The 24,135-nt window shown below is 37.7% G+C and overlaps 1 protein-coding gene across 9 annotated transcripts in view; it reads right to left on the bottom strand.

The window, feature by feature from the left end:
• Nucleotides 1–24,135, bottom strand: part of LOC129438458 (rap guanine nucleotide exchange factor 6) — a 95,423-nt gene that overhangs the window by 42,619 nt on the left and 28,669 nt on the right. For 5 of the 9 annotated variants that reach the window (XM_073871026.1, XM_073871033.1, XM_073871030.1 and 2 more), the window contains one exon: nucleotides 23,825–23,842. The exons of 3 other annotated variants lie outside the window; for them this stretch is intronic. In XM_073871026.1, the coding sequence (XP_073727127.1) occupies nucleotides 23,825–23,842 (18 nt within the window). Of the gene's footprint in view, nucleotides 1–3,017; nucleotides 3,671–23,824; nucleotides 23,843–24,135 lie in introns of those variants that run through there. One more of the 9 variants, XM_055197190.2, reaches the window with a different exon arrangement.

The raw sequence follows: 24,135 nt of genomic DNA, 5'->3' as shown, positions 1-24,135 counted from the left end.
AAAATCTCCTCATACTGCCAGATAGTAAGAATAACCAATCATCTCCAATGAGGAAAAACTTATTAATATAAGGCCAGACATTATAACTCAAAAGACCACTCCAGAGGCTTAACTGAACAGTAAATAGCAGCTCCCTAAGAAACCACTTATAAGGTAGCAATAAAGCCAACACAGTGCCATACACTATACAAAAAACAAACTTTTGTGTAAACAGGCCTTCAAATTCATTACTAACTACAAACACATAGATGTACCTGAGAAGAACAGTTATGACTATATAGTCACAAGTTATTGTCTGAATGCACATAGAAATATTATAGGGATTAGGAAAAGCAAACATAAAATCATGCAGCAATTCAGTTTGAAGTTGTTAGTAACACACTTGAGAAAGAAAGTAAGGCCAAATAAAAAATGTGCTCCATTATTTAGTGGTGACTCTGAATATTATCCAAACAGATGCTGAGAGCTTTTAGCTGCTCCATCCAGGGAGGTTTAGGGTGTCATGTGCACAGGAAGGTTAGATGATCAGGATCAATACACTTAGCATTAGCCTCCGCACGTTAAATGATGGGGCTTCAAGGCAAATGTTGCCTGCACTTAGAAAGAGCAGCTTACCTTGAGTTCTTGCAACTCTGTTTATGCTGACTGAAAGGAAATCTATAAGTCAAGCCTTGACCATCAGCATTACACGGCATAAACAAAGGTCAGACATTTGATTTGTTTTTCCATCAAGCAAGATTTGAGGCAATAAAAGATCACTGATTGAAAAATGCTAGCTGCTAATGAATTTAATATATTCACATACCTCAAATGTGTACCAAACTTCTAAAATGGGCCATTTTCCAAATCTCCTTATAAAAATATTTTTGGGTTAACGTAATAATATTAAGCAGCCACATATATTCTCTAATGCTGTATAACAATGGTCTTAGTTTGCCACAAATATTTCTATTTAAGAACTGGGGTAAAAATCCCTGTGAAGTTTGCCCATGGACAGCAAAGGCTTTCAGAAGGCCTACAGTAACATCAGCGAGTTGGCTGCTGCCAAGTTCAAAGATGGCTGATCCCCAGGACATTAATGGAGCACAGAGAGTGCAGTCCAGACACAAAGCTGAAGGCCAATTATTGGCTCTTGAATTATGAATGATGGAGATCTTCCAGCTCGGACGTATCACAGCACGACATGAGTCAAAGCTGGGATCACTAACTTCACTAAACCGATGGCCCGTGTGTTCATCAGACAAGACGTGTAAATCTAGGACTATAAGAACCGTGCATTTCAAAATTATTTAGCTGATGCTTCAATAAATAAAAAAAATTACTTTCTTTGCGCAAACAATACAAAACAAAACAAAACAGATACAATCATACAATAATGTTAAATAACACTTATAGTCTGTAGCCTACATCCAAACACATGAGTAACAATTAAAAATACCTGCAGTTCTTTTGAAAGGATGAATTCTGACTGTTGGCAGGCTACAACACATTAACGTCTCATTAAAAAAAAAAACTCTGCAAGAAACACACCTTCACAACCTTGAAATGAGATCTAACAGGCAAACTGTGAATGTTCCTGCTCCGTCTTACACAACATGAGAGAAGATTTCAGCTGAGTTTTCATTGTGTATAAATGTGCAGGACTTATTAGACAGTCTGTGATTTTCAGAAATGAAGACAAACACCAGACAACTTCAAACAGAGACATATCTGCTATAGTCAATGTATGGAGAATTCACAGTTGATCCAGATGTGTGGTAGTCTTTCATCACATCAGAAATATCTGAAGTGTGGCCAATTTCAGTGTTTTACAAGATGCAGTAGGTGCAGCAAGACTGCACCAAATTCAAAGATGACACTTTAGGACCAAGACTAGACTGAAAAAGGTGAACAAGCATAATAAGCATAATGTGCGTGTTCATTCAGATGGGACCTGTTGCTTAATTCTGGAAGCGGCTACATGTCTTACTCTCAACAGAGGTTGCTAAAGATCTGAAAGCCCAATGTTCACATCACTGAAGACACTTAAAACATCAACATTAATATCCCTGCACAACTACATGCTACACATAAAGACAAAAAAATGGCTTTTTTAAGATGGTAAAGGTGTGAGTATTTTTCAATTTTAAAATACTTTCTCTAACTAGTCTGACTTCCGGAAGAGTGTAAATACATTGCTTCATATGACTGCATATCAAACGCGAGTTTTCTTTAATGATCTTGTATGTAAACTGCTGGCTCAACCAACATTTTAAAAATAGACGAGATGTCTGGAAAAGTTTTGTATTTTGCGATTTCCATTTGCTGTCAAAAGGAACAGAAACAAAATAACTTATGCAAAATATCAAAGCAGCCAATTCATCATATAAATATATTGATGTATACATTAATCCACAGTAGAGAGAGAGAGAGAGAGAGAGAGAGAGAGAGAGAGAGAGAAATAGAGAGAAAGAGAGAGAGACTTTAAACTGTAGTGTATGTCTGTGAACATCACTAAAGCAATCTTTAACCTGTTAAATTTTGACCAGCTGCTGCCTAACCATACACAACAAACACACAAACTACACAATCACACATAATCAACACAATCACTTACATGCAACATAATCACACACAATCATACACATTGCCTCACATATAACACAATCACACACAGTCACACACATGCAACACAATCAAACAAAACCACACACAATTACACATGTGCAACAAAATCACACAAAATTAAACACATGCTACACAATCACATACAATCACACATGTGCAACACAATCACACAAAATTAAACACATGCTTCACAATTGCACACAATCACACACATGCAACACAATCAAGCACAATTAAACACATGCTACACACTTGCACACAATCACACACATGCAACACAATCAAGCACAATTCAACACAAGCTACACAACTGCACACAATTAAACAACACATGCTACACAAATCACACACATGCAGCACAGTCACACACATGCAACTGCAGCACACTGAAGAATTATGACATCACTTACTTTGGAGGACCACGGCTGCAAGCAGTTGGCATAGCAACGAATGAGGAAAGCCATTACCCAAGAAGAGAAGGAAACTTTCCACCCAAAGAGAAAAAGACTGAGAGAAAATTCCTATGAGAATCCAAATGGATAACTTAACAACTTAAACTGGCCGTGTTGTTAGGAATAAAGCGAATCAAGGCATCCGATCATCCATATCAGCAGGAAATTACCAGAAACAATCCATCTGCTTGTAAAAGCATTGCAGAAACTAAAGAGAAGCTCTCTTGCAAAGGCAGCACTCTCTCAGCAGACTGAAACCAAATAAATACTGTAAAAATCCAAATGAATGTGGCCACTTCTTTAAACAACTTCTTCAGACAAAGACAACTCCAAAAGTCCAGGTAATGAGGTAGAAAACTCTTCTGGCAGTGTTTGCGCACGTCTGATCCAGTGCTATTGTGCTGTATTTTAGACCAAGCCCAATGCAGACTTTTTTTGTGAAAAAGCAGCAGAATTGCGCGACTGTCCAGGGCACGTCTGCCTGCTGCTGCCGTGTCCCGTCTCCAAGTGCACATCCCCGGCCGGAGACTCCAGAAGCTCTCCCTCCAGAGACTTCCATCGATCGGACGCTCCGCCACTGAAGACAGAACGTCTAAGAGTGAGAGGAATGGAGAAAAGCACGGCAGAAAAGCATGACATCACCTGCGTTGGGAGGGCTGTAAGAGCGGGCGGGTGGGCTGGGAATGGGGGACTGCATTAGAGCGATTGGCTGCATGATACAGAGGAGAGGATAGGAGAGACAGAGCAACTTTATTGATTAAAACATGACATGAAACCCAGCGTTTTCTCTAATGTCCTCTCTATATAAACAGAAATCATAAACGACAACGATGAGGCATAAATTACTGCCGCATAAATACATCAGAAGCGTTTCCTGTTAAATAATGAAAAATGCTTGTTATGCTAATGTATTCCTGCTGCACACGTGCCATCTGTTAAACTCTTTTGTGATTGTGACAAAGGCACACTTCTGCAAAGGAATAAGGAACAAGATAGACATTCCTAAACTTGATTTGAAGATCAAGACAGACCGCTGAGAATCCAACACAAAACTGAGCATGTCTGATATTAAACCTTGCACAAAAACATGCACTGCATAACGGGAGATATTTTCTATGCATGAAAGCATTCTTCCTGCTCTAAGCGCGGACATCATTGAAAGTGAAATTTCCTTCTCGTGCCTGCTCGGATCGCCCCTCAAAAGCTCAAGTATGACATCATCTTTTTTAGAGGCAGCCAATGGGAGCTCAGCACATGGAGCTTCCCAAGGAACGAGAGAGGCACTGCCTCTTTGAGCCGATGGATGATACCCAGGTTCAAATCAAACTGTGTGAAGGATTATGTGGCGAATCCCTTTGATATCACTGAGCGATGTTGCTTTATTGCAAGACCAATGCAGGAGACACAGCAGTCATGAAAACCACAATTTAAAAATGGCTTTGGTCTGGGAACAGAACAAAAGACAGCATCTCTGATTGCTTTAAGCCTCCGGAGTGTTTGAACCATGTATCTAAACCGCTTAGTTGTGATACATATTATCATTCAAATAAGGTAATATAAAACAAATACAGTAATGCAAATTTTTAATGGGGGTACTTCAGTCGATCTCAGACCATCCTTGGTGGCATTTTGAGGTTCAAGGTGGTTTGCATAAAAAAGCAACACTTGCATTCATTTCATTTTAACATTTCAAATAACAAAAAAAGAGACAGAATCGCAAATAAAGTGAATAAAAAATATAAAATCTCACGGCCGGCAGGTTGCAACTGTGGTGCCCTTTGAGCAAAGCACCTTACCCTAATTGCTCCCCGGGTGCTGGGATAGCTGCCCATTGCTCCAAGTGTGTGTGTTTATGACAGTACTCACTGGGATGGGTTAAATACAGAGGTCACATTTTGACTACATAAAACGTGACCTATAAGGTGTGTGACAAAAACACACACGCACTTCAGTTAGTGCAGTATAGATGTGATTAAAGTGTTTGCATGGTCGTGTATTGCGATTAAAATCGACATATGCCACATGTTTTAATACAATACTGCTGCGATTTTGAGCTTAGTTTAGAATAGACGAAGTGTAATTGCAATATTTCCAAAACCTCATTATAATCGCATTATGAGAGAAAATGAGAGAAATTCAAATTTGCAGGTTGCATTTGAGCAACGGGTTGTAAAAATGCTTGCACTGCCTAAAAATGGTCTTAAATTGCACACGAAATCAAGAGCCCTATAATGAAAAAAATTAATATAAAAATCGGTGATCAGCAAATTTAGCGAGTAATGCTGCGTTTACACCAGCCGCGGTAGAGGCGGCAAGCGCGGGTGATTTAGATGTTAAGTCAACGCAAAGATGCGATTAGGCATCCTGCGATGCGGTACACGCGGTAAGCGGCGGGTTCTGCGCGAATTGACCGTTGCCGCGGAAAACGCGCAAGTTGAAAAACCTTGCTGTAGTAGTGACATGATTACAGGAAGCGAGTGGAGTGGCGGAGTCGCAGAAGCCCCTCCCATGATGCGAATTTCACGCGCGAATAAAGCAAGTGAACTTAAATGTTCAAGCGTCCAACTACGCGCGAAAAGCGCGTTTTTGCCGCCTCTACCGCGGCTGGTAGGCATGCACCAAAACAGTCGAGTAATTTAATGCAATGATCGTCCGATACCGATCTACCGACGATCGATCTGTACATCTGTAATTTTAATTGCACGATAATTGTTTTACCTTGACTATCTTGTTTTTTAATTATTTGAATCAAAACATTTAATTTAAAATAAAAAACGATTAACTGTGCAGCTCCACTGGAAAATATGTTTTGTATTTAATTGTATTAAAAAAAAAAAATCAGTCCTTGATTCTGATTGGCTAACAGCTGTGTTTTATTTACAACCAGACAAATCTATGACTGCCGTACCCAATGATTCTGTGTATGACTATGAAACATTATGTTATTGTTGTTAACAGTCGGTCAGGGACTATTTATTTATTACTGCGGAGGATATTGCATGATACATATTTTTTTGCTTTAACATTTGTATTTTGTGGCAACCGCTTTGTAAACCATTTTGACTGAATGGGTTGCATTGACTCTACTTGAGTGCCTAACAACACCCTTAATTCGTGACTGATTTACAATACAGCACAGCCTTGAGTACCTTATTATTTAAGTACAGTTATGAGAGGGAAGGATATATGAGCTGTAAAGACAATCATAGAGACAGTAAACAGATATCAGGCAGGATGCACGTCCTGTAAGAGAGAGAGAGAGAAAGAGGTTCAGTGTTGTGGCTTTGTCCGGTTTGCTGGTTAAGTCTCTGATCGGTGTAGCTGCAGCTCTGGCTTTCTGATGACCGTGACCGTAAACGTATGTACAATTAAATCACACAGTGCCGGAGGACAGAGACGTCTTGGCGATCTCAAAGCTGATAAATGTGTCTGTGATAGTCACTAATGAGAGCACAAAGGAGGAGTGCCTGTGAGGATGGGGGAAGGGGTTTTCCCAATCCCCGTGGATCTCATTGTCTCTCCCACTTGTATAAAAGTGACAGTGACACACAGATGAGTTGAAACCACCACAAACACACAGATACTCTGGAGTGAACATATGCTGAATATCAATTCGTTTCTTTATGTTAATTATAGGCGAGTGTAGATGTGTGGCGATAGCAGCTGAAAGAAAATAACTAAATGACTTTAATTTGTTAAATGTTTTTACCAATTTGTTCAAAGCTTTTCAGGCAACAAAATCACCGCCTGAAACTAGATGACAATCATTTTACTAAAGCTAGATTGAGCTGTATTAATGTTATAATAGAAATTAATATTAATATACAGATTAAACAGTTGAGAAATTATAATATAATCGCATATTGTTAATAATATATATATATATATATATATATATATATATATATATATATATTCCCTGAGTAAAAGGAAATGCAAGAGAAAATGTTAATAATGAAATAATAAAACCTGTCTGATAAGGATCATTTTGAACTGGTTCATTCTGCACTTATGTCTTTTTTTTGGATGCACACTTTCCTACCGCTTCCTAATATGCAGAGACACATAATACACAGAGGCGGTATAAGTATAGATCGTTTCATCCGAACTTTACTTCGGGTTTCTGTTTGTTTAATGGTCCGACTAGTTGCTGAAACTAAACTTTTAAACAAATACCTTGTTGAAAATAACAAATGTTTTTGGTTCCTATGTAATCTTTATTTTGCTTGTTATATAAATAAACTACTTTAAAAGTACTTTGTTGCTATTTATTCTGCACAGAGTTTGCCGGAAGTGACCACGAAAGCCGCGTGTTTATATTGTTACTGCTGAAACCGTCTATAGGGCAAGGCTTTAGTTTTGCTTGACCAATAAGGGAGTGAACAGGTAGTGGTCAGGAAACCTGTAACTAGTCACAACATTAATTGTTGATCTTCTAACAGAAATCCACCATCCAGTTACTCGCATGAAGAGACTGAGCCAGATCAGTGCCAGATCACAGTCTTCTGAAGTAATTTTGGACAACAACTGGTTACATACTGGGCCCTTAAACTTGTTTGCTCCAACAGTAACAACATAAAAGTTATAAAATAAGACCAGGTAGATTTGTCGAGATTATAATTAGTGCAGCTGTCTACACCCTGGAAGAAGCCTCATGTTTGAAAAACTATATTGGATCTATGTAACTGTATACTGATACACACAGACGTAATGCTAGTATACTAGTATGACGTTAAAAAGTGGACAAAAGTCTGCAAGCATGTGAATCAAGCGCGCATGCAAATTACAGCAGCACGAGCACAGTGACAAAGCTTGCACGTAAAATAGAAACCTGCAGAAATCGCAAATTCCACAGTCGAACACAAAAACCAAGACTGTGCGCGTAAATCAACACTTACGAGGGGAATAACAAACCCCTTAAGTACAAATAGTTTGCTCACGCGCAGCCGATCTGCTCGCGCGAGCTGCGATTCTACACGCGCGAGAATATCATTCTACACACGCGCAAGTCAGTTTTAGTGTATCACTCAGGGCGCGGGGCACCACGACTTTGTGACATCAAATGCCATTGGCCCCTGCTACTACTGTTGTGATTGGCTGTTGCTGCCGCCTCAAGTGTTTAAATCTTTTTTACAGTATATGCTTATGCTTAAAACGTATTGAGATAATATTTCTTTCCAAACAGCTTTATAAGTATAATACATGTTTTATAATCATAATCTAGTCAATTTAATAGTCAGGCTTGAGGATTCAAACGTAAAACGAGAGGATAAGGAAGAACGGCTGAGCACCACTAGACTAACAGTCCATAATAATTGATTGAACAATAATAATTGAACAGGATTACTAATTAATTACTTTGATTAAGGGAGGTTAAAATTGTTAACATAAGACTGCTGGAATTGACCTAATACTGAATATTTTCCTGTTAATAATAATGTTGGTCATTTCAATTATTTGAATATAATGTAATGAATGCAATATAATCTTAAAACAGACAAATTAGGATTTTTTACATCATGTTCAAAAATAATAATTATAAAACGGGCAGTTCTGGTCGTTCATTCTGAATCTGACAGACTGGTTGAAAAATATATATCGTCAATTAAAAGAAAATGCTTACCCAACTTAAACACTGATGCATTCAGGATGAAACATATTTTTTGTTTGTTTGAAAGCAGAGGGTCTGTTCTTTCATTTCATATATTTGATGTTTATATATTTAAAGAAGAAAAATTTTCTGGAAGGCATTAAACTAAAGCTGGGTGGCAACTCTTTTAAAAACGCTGGCAGGTAAATTTAAGCATGCTTCCAAACATATTTGATCCACACAGTTGCACGAAATAAATGTTTATGTATAAATTAGAGGAATGTTAATTTATGAAAATAAACACCACAGTCTTTAATCATATTTTCATTATATTTTCATATTTATAATCATGTTTAATATATTGTTCATATTGGTTAATCACTACAATTTGGAGGCAAAATTACTTTGTATTTTTGCTTTGTAGTAAAAGCTGTAATAAGACGCAAGTTTTTAAAATTGTAGAAAATACTAATTTCTGCAACTACTTGAATTATTAACTGCACTGATCAAATCAGGGAAGCATTTTCTTTTAATTGACGATATATATTTTTCAACCACTCTGTCAGATTCAGAATGAACGACCAAAACTGCCCGTTTTATAATTATTATTTTTGAACATGATGTAAAAAAAAATCCTAATTTGTCTATTTTAAGATTATATTGCATTCATTATATTGCATTCAAATAATTGTAATTTGTAACAAGTAACAAGTCTTATGTTAACAATTTTAACTTCCCTTAATCAAAGTAAATAATTAGTAATCCTGTTCAATTATTATTGTTCAATCAATTATTATGGACTGTTAGTCTAGTGGTGCTCAGCCGTTCTTCCTTATCCTCTCGTTTTACGTTTGAACAACTAATGTGAATCCTCAAGCCTGACTATTAAATTGACTAGATTATGATTATAAAACATGTATTATACTTATAAAGCTGTTTGGAAAGAAATATTATCTCAATACGTTTTAAGCATAAGCATATACTGTAAAAAAGATTTTAAACACTTGAGGCGGCAGCAACAGCAACAGCCAATCACAACAGTAGTAGCAGGGGCCAATGGCATTTGATGTCACAAAGTCGTGGTGCCCCGCGCCCTGAGTGATAAACTGATTTGCGCGCGTGTAGAATCATATTCTCGCGCGTGTAGAATCGTAGCTCGCGCGAGCAGATCGGCTGCGCGTGAGCAAACTATTTGTACTCGAGGGGTTTGTTATTCCCCTCGTAAGTGTTGATTTACGCGCACAGTCTTGGTTTTTGTGTTCGACTGTGGGATTTGCGATTTCTGCAGGTTTCTATTTTACGTGCAAGCTTTGTCACTGTGCTCGTGCTGCTGTAATTTGCATGCGCGCTTGATTCACATGCTTGCAGACTTTTGTCCACTTTTTAACGTCATAACTAGTAACACACAGAGCAATGTGAATTTAAATTATGACAAAAAACTGCAATTAAACAAAATAAGTGATCAAAATCTTGCACAAATAGACAGGATGGTCACTTCTCAGAGACCGAGGAAGTGTCCACTGAGAACATGCACATGTGTTTACAGTAACGGGAACAAGTTGGCCTATCAATATTTAAAACTTTGTTCTTCAGTTTTTTGTTTTATTTGAGTATTTTACCGATAAAACGATAATGACAGTTCGATAAGTAATCAATAATGTTTTCGTAATGCTGCGCAGACATTTTGCAGAGTGCACTTCCAGACGCCACACGTGGCCTTGGTTTACAATCACAGTGTCACTCACTCAGTTAGACTTGAAGGAGTGGGGTAAGAAAAATAAGCGACAATAGCCGGTTTTCCATCCAAACGTGAAGCGAATCTTTTCAAAATTGGCAAAAAAAGAAAAACAAACTAATGCAAATTAGGTGCGTTTCCATTAGGCTGTTCGAGTGAATAACGGTGGTATTGGTAATAGGGGTGTGCAAAAAAATTTATTCACATTTGAATCGCGATTCAAGCTTTGCCGATTCAGAATCAATTCATAGAATTCCAAAAATCGATTCATAATTTTTTTTTGTAATGCCGTGTTACTATTGTCCTGAAATGAGTTTATCTCAGTATTTCCATAAATGGCGCGGCGTCGTATTCACACTGACGCCCGCACGCTCTTGTCACAGTCTTTCCCACACATTGCTGCTGCAGCGCTGCCCAGTTATATTAACAAGTGCCCAAGTATATCTGGCATCAAATTTTGTCTTTTTTGTTTTTACGTGATGATGACACTCTTTAAAGGGGGCGGGGTTTAATGGTATTTCAAGCATTCTGACTTATTAACACATTTATAGAGTTGTTTCCTCATGCTAAACGTAGGCAAAGTGTCAAAAATGCAGTTGGGCGTGTTTCAGAGTATTTCTGTGCCGAGCGCACTTCGCCAGGGTTCGTTCAAGTTTCGGCAAGTTTTTTAGTTACAGTTCTAACTGACGTTTCAGGGGTTTTCGATACGTATCACTTCTTTATTTAGGCTTCCACCGGAAAACTTCCCCCAGAAAACCCCGCCCACCCGTCAATCAGCAGGAGACGCTAGAGCTGCTAACAGCTTATCACGCCACTCAGATTTCAAAAGTCAACAATGGCACAATAAGAAGTGTGTTTTTGGATGTAAGGGGAAGACATCCAGCCTTATGAAAACAATGGATATAGTTTATTATCCGGGGTAGCAGCGGAGTTTTGCGTGTGTGTTTGATGCGGTGGATTTTCAGAACCGGGTCATGACTCATGACGAGTTACACGTGGTAAGTAAGACTTCTGTCTTATGTTGGAAATAGGCGCGTGTATATTATATAAATGACACGAACATGTAGTGAATCATACGTTATAAGTGTTGTATAGTGTTGCATGACTCGTACTCGCTCCTCCCGTGTTATAACTCCTCCTTCTTCATTTTTTCGTACGTTATCGGAAAGATTCGGTAAAGCTAATCTTTCTTTTATAAATCTGATTAAACTAAAGACTCTTCAGATATATAAAGGATGTCATACTACTCTATAGGTACTCCAGATTAATATCAGAAATGCAGAAACAGCGTGTGTTACGTGAGCTTTAATAATGACATTTTGTGTGCGACATGATGAGTTTGGTATGCGTTCACGTGCTCTTTGTTTCTCAATGAATTGGGATGCGACACGAACAAGCTCGTGTCACATTGTATCCTTCATGTTTCTGAACTTGAGCAGAGTTTTAACATTAGAGAACTTGACGGAGCACCCGCGGCCCGTATGGTTCCGGGTTTGTATTTGAAATGGTCAGTCGTGTCCGGGTCAGTCATAGTTAAATTACTTCGGGTCCAAAGTCTGATTAATATTATGTATAAAACCTGAGTCGATCGGAGAATGACCGTGAGCGCTACCGCGCTAAAGCTCGCGTGCAGTTTCAGCATGCCGACGGTTTCTATGGCGATAAAACTGGCTCTTTTCTATTATTATTAATAAACCATATATTTTCTAAAATCTATTGCACTGAACGAGCTAAGCTCAAGCTGACTCAATATTTACAAAATGCAAAGCTGTAATGTAAAGTTCCCTGTCAGTGGGACAGCAAGAAGACTTTTGAATCTGAAATAATGAGTGGATTAAAGAGAGACACTTTTCCTGCTTCTGCTCTATCTAATAGAAATAATAACCATTATAACACCAGTCACATTTCTAATCTATAGACCTGCACTGTCCTATCATTAATATACTATATTATTGTATTTAATAGAGTTTGATTAAAGGGGTCATCTAATTGCTTCATAACAGTTTTTATTTTTCCATAAAGACATAAAGTAATATCAAACTACATCTAATTTGTTGTGTTTCTTTTCTTTAAAATTGTATATCTACTACAATCAGTCACATAGGAAAAAGTAAACTACATTTACATACTGTGAATCGTTTTTAAAATCGAGAATCGTTTTTGAATCGAAAATCGATTTTGAATCGAATCTCGAGCCTAAAAATCGGAATTGAATCAAATCGTGAAATTTTCTGAATCGTGCACCCCTAATTGGTAAACTAATAAACCAACAGTAAACAAAACAATGGACTGGACTGCATGGCGTCACGATGGGGCAAGTTATTCATTTATTAGCAGTGCAGCTTGTAAACTAAACTAAATGCTGTGCATGAAAGAAGGAATGCATCATTTCGATACAGGCAGTAGCAGCAAAAGCATTATAGATGACATTGTGATACTGATTTAACTAGTAATATTCTAATCTGTAATCTACAGTACCTCAATTGATCACCTGTTTGAAGAGTATTTGTCATGTTCTGAATAAAAGATATTTTAAAACCATAATTAACCTGGTTAATGGTAAACTTTCATTTATGAGCAAAAATCTGCCTTTAAATTGGACAGGAATAAAGATATGTCATTTATTGTGATAATATTGCGGTCTCGACCGATAAGGGAAAACCGTCCAGCCCTAGTTCAAACCCTTGGCCTTTTATCAGGAATGAAGCAAAAGGAGGATTTGTAGTGCTAGCTAATGTCAACAGGACTGTCTAAAATGAATTTCTCCTAACTAATCCTAACAGATCTGTGACGTTATTAATGAAGACATATTAAAGACATTTTGTTACTGAACTTCTGCTGTGTGATGATAAACATTTCTACAGTATCACACTTGTTAAACTGCTGTTGTGGTTCCCTGATATAGGGGTGCTGTGGCAAAAACTAACGCGCGGTTAGTTGTAATATAGACTGTTGTTTACATTGTTGCACAAGGTTGAGCGTTTTGTTTTTCCGGGGTTTTTTTCATGCTGACAAAATACCTCCCACAAATTATTGGAAATGTATAATATTTTTCCAGAGAGTTATTGATGAACGAGTGTTTTGGTGGCATGTAAGTAAATTTTTCATACGTTTTTTTTTTTTGTTTCTAAGTTGGGTGATACCAAATCCAATGCTATGTCATATTAATCAGTGTCTTGTTGACTAAAACATAGCATCGTTTTGAAATATGTCTGCAGCTCTTAGCAACTTTTTTGGTAGGCTTGAAAATAGTTTCACCCATCGGGTTTAATTGTAACGCCCCTACACAACTAACCCCTCAGCACTTATGATATAAAAAACGCTAATGTTAGCGTAATTATTCCTGTTGTTTTAAATAGGCTACACACGAGTGATTGCTGCCTGCCAACAAAAAAAATGTGCCTGTCTTATCAAAAATCGTGTGTCAAATTTATTTTGTTCATATCTTAAATATTGATTGAATATGGTCACGTCAAAGATTGAAATCATAATGAAATGAATGGCTAAAATCAGACTTTTCTCAGAATTTGATTTTGAAACTGTAGTATAATTGTTACAGACTGGGTCACACATAAACAAATGTTTTTTTTATCATAATTGTGCTGCTTTTTCTCACATAGTATTTAGACATATATGGGGTAAGTTGTAATGTTTGCACTTCTGTCATGTTTGGTGTAATTGTCCAAGAATGTTAAGTACTAGAAACAAACTTCAAATGTTCATTTGCAGCAGAGATGTGTATGTTGCTTGTGTAAAAATATAATTAATAAAACTCAAAAAAAAATTTGAATGATTGAGCCAAAACCAAAAAATGTTAGATTGTGCCCCACTCTCCCCTAAAGCACAAGAGAAATCTACTAACAAAGAGCATGAACACTGATTTCTTGTCATTTGTCGATTTCTCTTAACAAGCAGCGTTCTGGTGTCCATGTACACAAAACGGGAATGTGCAATCTCTGAACACCTAAATTAAATATGCTTTCACTGGGAGCACAGCATGGCAAGAAATAATTGGTGCTAAATTCTCTCCAAATGACACACACACATACAGAGAGAGAGAGCGAGTGAGAAAAAGAGGGAGCGAGTGAGAGAGATAGAGAGAGCGAGTGAGAGAGCGAGTGAGAGAGGGAGAGAGTGTGAGAGAGAGAGAGAGAGAGAGAGAGAGAGAGTAAGAGAGAGAGAGAGAGCTCTAGGGAAGCACAGTGTTCACTCCACACAGAAACAGGACTTCCTTCTATTTTTCCAGTTCTTCGCATAGACTTCCTGCAGACTGGGACAGAAGGAGTCTGATCTTAACCAATGAATATGAGCACATACAGCAGAGTAAAAATCCATCAAAACAACCGAGATCTCCTCTGCTATAAGTGGATGAAATATAGAGCATATAGAGCAGTAGAGACAGGAATGGGAGGAGGTTGCGGGCCTGGCATGATGTCATCTTCTAAAATTAACCCAGCAGCATGAACAGCAGCCGCAGAGAAGACACTCCTTTCAAACATGTCCAGATAAAACTCTCTCTCCATCTCACGCAGATAAAGAAACACAAAGAGAAAACAAAATCACCACAGTCTGGAAGAACCGGCAGGAGGATCAGTGAACCGCTCTCAGAACCGGCCTACGTACTGACTCCAGAATCAAACAATGTTACTAATATATATCAGCTGTCAACAAACGCACATGGCAAACATTCCGTCTTTATTTACAGATTTATTTAAAGCTTTAATATCACTGCTATTTAAAATTTCAATTTAAATATCTTATGTCTATTGTAGTGTTCGTTCTTGGCAGCTGAAGCTGTTGATGTAAGCGGATGCCTGTTGTCTTTTACGGTCGTACGCGCGTCAGTCATTTTGGCTTCTGGTCTAACTGGACACACGTTAACCTCTTGACACCTGACATGGCAACATAATCCTTCTACATGTAAATAAAAACTACTGCAGTCAATTCACCCCAGGTGTCCTTTATCCATTACCTCACATCAGTCTTATCCCACCTGAGAGATCAAAGTTTACAGGGCCACTATCAATTCAGAGTCAGATGGATGTAAACCTTTGAAAATTATAAATGGATTTATAATTGTTATCATTTTGTCTTCTGGGAAACATGTATATGTTTTGTGGCTTCTGAAGGGAAGTACAACATAAAATAAAAATACACCAGTATTTTTTTTTAATTTACACCTACCTGACTCTTAAGCCACCTTTCACCTGCACACGACATACGGAAACGACAGTCAGAGTTCTCCCCTAGTGGCAGTCGTAATGAAGTTTCAGTTTAATCGTAATCATAAGCTTGTTCCAGCGCAAGAGGCTTCGTTCTAATATATTTACCATGGTGGATTAAATAAATGAACGCAAATGAATGAAACAATAAACAGCTATGCATATATGACAAAGATTGCCAATATTTTTTGGATAGAACATATAAGGACAAGATTAAAATAATAACATGCACAAATTAAATTGATAATGTATTTATTATCAGTAATCAAGTGTTACTAATAAAGTTAAACAAAAAGGATTAATAATTTTCATCTCATACATAGTTTATGATTGGAATACAATGAAATACATCACTTCCTGTCGCCATATCGCATGTGGTTTAGTCACACAAGTTAAAAAATTTTAACGGATCCAACCATCAAAACGGATCCGATATTTACACATCCGCAGATGGTCGGCAGCTCACGCAGCCCCTTTGCGACTCTCTCTATAGGAAATGAATGACTTCCGGCTTATCGGCCGTCGTTTGTCGTATGCAGTGGAAAGGCGGCTTTATGGTTTTGTCTACTTGAGCATCAGTGAGTGCGTCTTACCCCAATTATGCTTAATAAACTGATAACGTGTGGGGTCATGTAAACGCGCAATACGGTTTTCTTTTATTGGGGGAAAGGCCAGTAACAGCGTAAGCAAAAATTATCGGCACAGGTCGTTTTTTGCTCATCACCCCAATTTCGGGTTGCATGTAAAACCTTAACCTTTACTTTCTTGCAGTCTTGTTCATGTGCGCATGTCTCCGTGTGTGAAAGGTAAACATCACATGCGGTAGTAAGCGCAAAGTTAAAGTCTCCGCTAGACTCAAGTAGTTGGCAGAGAAACTGCGAAAATAAAAGCTCATTTACAGGTTCTGCAAACATGAGAAGAGATACAACAGTATAGCTTAAGACAGATTTCCTGTCAGCGTTTTAAACGACTATATGAACTACAGGCCATAAAGTCACTGCCTGCGAGAAATCTGACAAATCTCCAAATCACATAAATGCATGAAAACAGGTTTCTATAATAAGCAGCACTTTCTTTCTCTAATTTTTATAATATTTTTTACTAAAAAGTTTGTTATGGTAGCAAAAAGCAATGCTAATGCCATTGCACTAAACAAGCAAAGCTTAAGCTGACTCGATATATATAAATGTAAAGTCACCCGTCACCAGAACAACAAGTGGACTTTTGAATCTAAAATAATGAGTGGATTAAGCTCTTTAAATCTGCAAGAGAAGAACAGAAAGAGAGAAACTTTTACTGCTTCTGCTCTATTTAATAGAAAGTGAAGAAAGCTACATAAATCATTATTACACTGGTCACATATATAATCTCTAGACCTATTTATAATCTATAGACCTACACTGTCTATCATTAATATTGTATTATATTCAATAGAGTTTGATAAAAGGGGTCATCTACACCAGTGGTTCTCAAACTTTTTCAGCGTGCGGCCCCCTTTGTGTACGGTGCATTCCTTCGCGGCCACCCCAAAGAAAATTTATGACAAAAACCAGTTCTAAAACTTCATATTTTAATTCAACAAAACATTAAATTATACAAATTTTTTTTTAGGTTTAATTTCACAGAATTTATGATAAATTAATGTATTTTATAAAATGTCATTAAACTGGGGCCCCCCTGGCACCATCTCACAGCCCCCATGGGGGCCCCGGACCCCAGTTTGAGAACCACTGATCTACACAAGCATTGCTCCATAACACAGTGGAAAAACTAGTAAAAAAGTAAAGTCAGGGCTCGAAAGTGCAATCAAATTGGTCGCACATGCGCCCTAATTTCTCAATGGTGCGCCTTAAAAAAATATTAGGTCGCACGACAGACTAAAAGTCTCTACAACTCTGTCCCTGAAAGTCTCCCTTTGGTTCAACAACAAGCACATTAGGTCCATGTCGTGGTATAACCCAATCAGTGATAGTGAAGGGCAACCCATCCCTTTGATTGGCCGTGGTCCAGATATTCCTGTACGTGTGTGTGCGTTTAAAAATATGTGTGGCGTGTTGCAGTCAAAAGCGCCAAGAGATGCGAGTGGCCCGTTCGATAAACAGACTGGATGTAGCTGCAAATGTCAAGTCCCGGTCCCGGCATTAGGTAATGAACCACATACAATCGAGTCCGAGCATGATAAAGAAAAATCGTCTTGAACGTAAACCCAAAGTACAGCAATGTTACATTGAGAAAAAAGTTTATTCTTTTATTATTATTACTCACAAATTTCTATTCAAGGTTTTAATCCCTCATTTCTTAGAGTCAAACGAGTCATAAAGAAGCTTAAGGTTACCTAAAAAGAAGCTTTACCAGTCAAAATTATTCCTAAAACATATTTCATATCCCCAGAGCAGTTTAACAGCACGTGTAACATTAAGGTTATACAGTACAGAAAGTAACGTGTTAGATCACCATTAAAACATAACAAATAAAGGGATTTATAATAAAACTTACTTTAAAACATCAAAAGTTGAGTGCTTTAAACAACCATGCATGATCTGGTGTTTCTTCTGATCACAAAATCAGATAGAAAACTATCTTACAGAACTATTTTATGCTATTTATGCCATCCCTGCAGAAATTTAAAGTAAATATTTAAAATGGAATGAATATTTCTTCAAATATGCACACTTTGAATAAAAAAGCCCCAAATAAACATTGAATTGTTGAGTGCTTTCATGACAACCATGCATCAGGATTTTTCTCAATGACAGCAACTGAGGGTCTTACTTAAAAATTAAATACAAATTCATAACCCCTAAAAAAACTTTATTGTCACTATAGGATTTTCTGAATAAAATAAAGGTCAAAAATTGAATCTTTAGTCTTAATGCTTTTTAATGCTGTATAGTTTTTTGAGGTAAGTACATTTAAACTAACAGTAACTTTGAATTAATGTAAATAAAGAACTCTTTAGGATGCCAGCATCCTCATGCAGGTTAACAGGATTGGGTGCTTGTAAAACTGTGGCGTTAAATGCGATGGGGTAAAAAATTTGGGTGCACCTAGGAAAAAAAGTTAGGCGCACCAATGCAACCAGTGGAAAAACTTAGTCTTGAGCCCTGAAAGTGTTTTTGTGGTGCTTTGACAAACAGTGTTATTGTTATTATTTTCTATTTATTTATTATTCCTTTTTATTCACTTTGCCATTATTGCCATTTACAAAATCTAAAAATCTGTTGTATTTCATGAACTTGCCAATTTTTGTAATCTTAAATCTTGAAAGTTCCATAAATAAAATAAAACAAAGAAATGTATTTCTGTCTTTTGTCACATGGACATTCTGACAGCCTGGTTGTGGCAGGTTTGAAAGTTTATATAAAAACTTTAAAGGTCATGTTCTTCCTGATCTCATTTTTTAAACCCTAGTTAGTGTGAAATGTTGCTTTAATAGCATAAATAATACCCGTAAAATGATAAAGCTCAAAGTTCACTGCCAGGCAATACATTTTCTTTAACAGAATTCCCCTTTCAAAGCCTACAGCAAACAGCCGGTTTGGACTACAGCCCTCTACTTCCTGCTTTAATGACATCAGTAAAACAGTTCGTTGACTAAACTCCGCCCACAGGAATAAGTCAGTCGCCAGCTAAGCTAACGGCAAGCTAAGCTGCTTTCGAATCACAACAGTAAACAAACTACACAACCAGAACTCATTACGTATTTCTGCAGTAGAACTCATTACGTATTTCTGCCGTTTTGAGGACAGTGAAAACAGCGGTACACATATAAGTCAATTGTGTGAAAAATACTGCGTCTTTTTACACATGAAACATGAACACATGTTATATTGCACACTATAAACACAATCAATGCTTCAATAACACAGAAAGAACGGGAGCTTTAACTATCTACTGAGCAGTGATTGAGGCCAGAGATGTTAAAGAAACACATGGAGTCTGACACGAACAACAACAGTACAAGTCAACAAAACATGCATGAACTCCGAATCAGTGAAGCAGGAAGATCAGCGGCTTAGACGTCTTGCAGACTGACAGGAAACACAAAACCACAAAACTGCATTTTGATCTTGTTTACGTCCTGTGTTTCTACATTCCACGCTTTACATATCAACACACAAAAGTTTTATACCCCAGACAAAAAGATTCAAATGACAGATTTAAAACAACTTGACAATGGGTTCATGCTTACATGGATACCAAAGTGTTGCAAACTTGGCAATTACATGCAGAGTGACAGCAGATTACTCGTAACTGTATCTGTAGAAATTTGACTCTCTCTTAACCTTCATATCAGAGATACCATTAGCTGGTAAATACCACAGAGTGTATACCACAAACAAACATTACTAATACAAATTGACCATAACATAAATGTTTGTGACATATGACTAGCATAACCTCTTTATAATCTATGAACAGAAATTGTACAACTTTCTTTGAATTTTCTAAACAAAATCTTCACAATCCTGTAAGAATTATTAGAATGAAGTCGAAGACATGAACACAAAAAATATGTTGTACAAATGGCATCTCTAGTGTTCAAACGGTCACATCATGTGTTATCTGCCAGTTGTTAAACTGCACATTCTCGTAATCAACAATTGTGTTTACAAGGCTCAATGTGGGTAGTATAGCATTTTACAGCAGATCCAGCTCAGAGGTTTTCAAACTTTATGATGCCAAAAAGCCCCAGATATGATTAACATGTTGTGAGGGACCACGTACCTAATATATTTACAATATATATATATATATATATATATATATATATATATATATATATATATATATATATATATATATATATATATACAATTTATATATATAATGCTGGATGTAAAACATGTACTCTTAAACAATGTTGGGTTGTTTTATGTTGGATCAAATATGGACAAACCCAACTGTTGGGTTATAAATAAACCTGTGCTGGGTGGTTTAAACCCAAATGCTTTTTAAACATTTTTTAGAGTACGAGAGAAACATTTTCAATTCAAATGTATTTTTACAGAAGCAACTTTGAGAACAAAACTTGCTTGTTTCACAGCAGTTTTACAATACAAACGCTGCTTTGTCAATGTTGAAATGTTTATCATCTCTGGTCCCATGACAAATGATTTAAAGCATCACTCAACCCAAAAAGCACAACATTTAACACTTTGAATTTGTTCAAATAAGTTTTGGTAGAGATGAAAGGCTCTGCCATTATCCACGCCAGCCAAACCAAACATCCAGGCTAGAAGACAAATACTTTCCAAGAAATCAGGACTGAGTACACACATTACACGTTTAGAACCAGTGATGGGGGTAACGCATTACATGTAACGTGCATTACGTAATAATATTACTTTTGTGAAGTAACGAGTAAAGTAACGCATTACTTTACAAATGTACACATTAATATTTGAGTTACTTTTTTTAAAAAGTAATGAGAGTTACTTTTCAGTTTAATTAAATAGATGTTAAAAAAAAATGTACTGCATTAAACTGAACGTATTAACGTAGAATTACACACTCTATGCGTGAACAGTTTAAGTGAGAAATAGGCTTGCCGCGATGGTCGGTGAAACGGTGATAACCGGTGCTTCAGCCTCTCACATGCCCACCGCGACACCGTCTTTCACCGTCGTTTTGATATTTTCATGTAATTAAATCATTTAGTTTCGTTAGAGAGAGCAAACACTTACAACTGAATGTGTCTGCTGACTGAATTTAGCGGAGCTGAACGCGCATCACGTCACAGAGCATCAGGTGTCAGATTTCATTTATTCCTGTCAGAGTGTGCGAGGCAAGCTGACTGACCAGACGAAGACAGAAGCCGCGCCCGCGTGCTTACTCGTTTTTGTTATAATATACATATATGATGTTTAATATAACCGTGATCGTTTTGTTCTTGTGTTTTCCATCAAGAAAAATAATAAACCCATCATTCAAGCAGCGCTTTATGGAGAAGTAGCCGGTTGCTCTGCTTGGGACTGGCAGGTTCTGTGAGAATTACCTGCGCACATTGACTCAAGCACTTAATTAAACCAGCTGTTGCACTCTCATTGCACGCAAATTCATACGCGATGTAAAGCAGCGTACGCAAGCACTGCATTTAAACAGTTGCGTAATTCAAAAGTGAAAGTAAAATGTGCATGTCTGCATGCGCATTTATAAGCCCCTCCCACCCGGTGAAACCGGGATCACCGGGTTTGTGACGCGCCGATTAACCGGTGAGAAAATTCTGTCACCGCGGCAACCCTAGTGAGAAATAGAGATGGGAGACCAGAGCTTAACATTTTTGCGATGGAAATATGCAATTTCTGAATGCAGAACTTCTCAATCACAAAAAACACCTGCAAAGTAAGAAAAAGTAACGCAAAAGTAACGCAAAAGTAACGTAAGCATTTCTTTCCATGAAAAGTAACTAAGTAATGCAATTAGTTACTTTTTTGGGGAGTAACTTAATATTGCAATGCATTACTTTTAAAAGTAACTTTCCCCACCACTGTTTATAACAGCCTCTGTGTCACAGACACAATTAGGGCCTCGTACACGCTGAATTTAAATTCAGTTGTCACTTCACCTTATAATGCTTAATCCTGTTCTGTAAACTTCAATCATTTACGGGAGTGACAACTGCATTCTACAAGCAAATTAACTCCCGCAAAATGCAGGTAGTGACAACCGCATTTACAACTCTGCATAGTGTGCACATAACTGTACTGAACAACTAGTGCTGATAAAGTATTCAAACGTGCATCACGGAGAGGGCAGAACATCGCTATGGTTATCTCTGTGTCAATCATCGCATTTTCGGTAATGAGTCTTGTCTCGTACAGACATTGAACGATCATTTAGGGGATTCCCCCCCTACATTTAAATGTGGTTGTCACCCCCGAAAGTTTCCAGTGTGTACGAGGCCTACATGTCCACATTCCTCCGCAGAATAACACATTTTGAGGCTGTTTACACTTGGCATTAACATGCGTTTTCGTCGATCGGATCACAAGTGGACGACGTTAATGCCAGGTGTAAACGGTGTTCAAAACGCTTTGAGCTCGTCCACTTTCGACCACTTTCAATCACATCCAGAAGTAGTCGAAACCACTTTCGATCGGATCGCTTTGGAGTTGCGGAACGCTTATGTGGTTGAATGCGTTCGAACAGCCACACGTGACCGCCTTCTCTCCGCCCATTTATCTAATCTGAGGTATTAAACACAAGTTTTACATCTTTTTTGACTTCTGGCGTGAACATACGGTGAACAGCGCTATTTTTAGCCTTTCATTGATAAAACTAAAGTGGCTGATATCCGTAGTTTCATTTTGAAAGCGTGTGAAAGTTGTGCGATCCTATTTCATCAATTGCGCTGAAAATTCAGAGAAAGCTCTTACATACACACATACAAAACTCTGTGCACCATGTTTACATGCTAAACAAGCAGTGGACTCCAACATAATATTAGTTTGCATCCATATAAACTCATAATTACTCCCGCTAGGGTTTGAATGACAGCGGAGAGACTCGCCCACCGTCTCACAGACCACCCCCTCACAGTATTCAGCACAGAAGCGGTCGAAAGTGGACAAAAGAGACGGATTTAAATACCAGGTGTAAACGTAATGTGTCCCTCTCGTCCACTTGTGATCCGATCGATGAAAACACATCTTAATACCAAGTGTAAACAGCCGCTAAGTGACTGGAGTGGATACCCCGTGTGTGGTCAGGTAATCCCAGGCTGACTGTTTATAGTGGTTCTGCTCAGTCTGACATTATTATTACATTTACATCACAATTACCAATTTACTTTAAATAATAGTGGACATTAATGATGCCTCAGGGTCAACAGTTAGGGCAACAGGGGCCATATTTCATGATGTAGATAACAAACTTTAAGGGATAAACTGATACAGATGTGTTTATCTGTCTTATGATCTAATCTTCACAACCCACGTTTTGCTGGACTTTCCTATGAATCAGAAATCCTCCATGCGGACCGCTGTTTGTGTAGCACACTAGGCAGAGTATTTAAAGTGTAGGATGCTCAACAGACAGCCTACATCTATCCATCAGCATCACTTGAGTCAAATATGACATCTGTCCTCTTGACTGAGGTCCACAGACTTGCACTACACCCTGTGTTCATCTGAACCAACGTTGCCTTACTATCCAAGTACAAAATTATCTACATCAACAATAAACAAAGGTCTAAAACTTCATTTTCTCTTCTTACCTGCTCATCTGCATAATCCTACAGGACCACGAGCAGAGAGAGAGAAAACAAAGAGACATGTAAGAACATTATCTCCATCTATTATTTCAGACACTATTTCACTGAGCGAGCCGGGGTCATGTAACGACGTCTAATACACTACTATTAGGAGATAAAGTTTAACATAGCATCTTGTTCCAATAGTGAGGCATGTGTTCATGAGATTACTCTGAAGTATAACTGAAAGTCAAGATGCTATCACTAAGAGGAACTGCCCTCTGAAACAAATGAGTCAACTGAAAAAGTCTCATGGTAAACTCCATCATGTGTTT

Source organism: Misgurnus anguillicaudatus, chromosome 9, assembly GCF_027580225.2.
Source record: "Misgurnus anguillicaudatus chromosome 9, ASM2758022v2, whole genome shotgun sequence".
Lineage (NCBI taxonomy): Eukaryota > Metazoa > Chordata > Actinopteri > Cypriniformes > Cobitidae > Misgurnus > Misgurnus anguillicaudatus.
The sequence above is the reverse complement of the archived record's forward strand: the minus strand, read 5'-3'. Positions and strand labels throughout refer to the sequence as shown.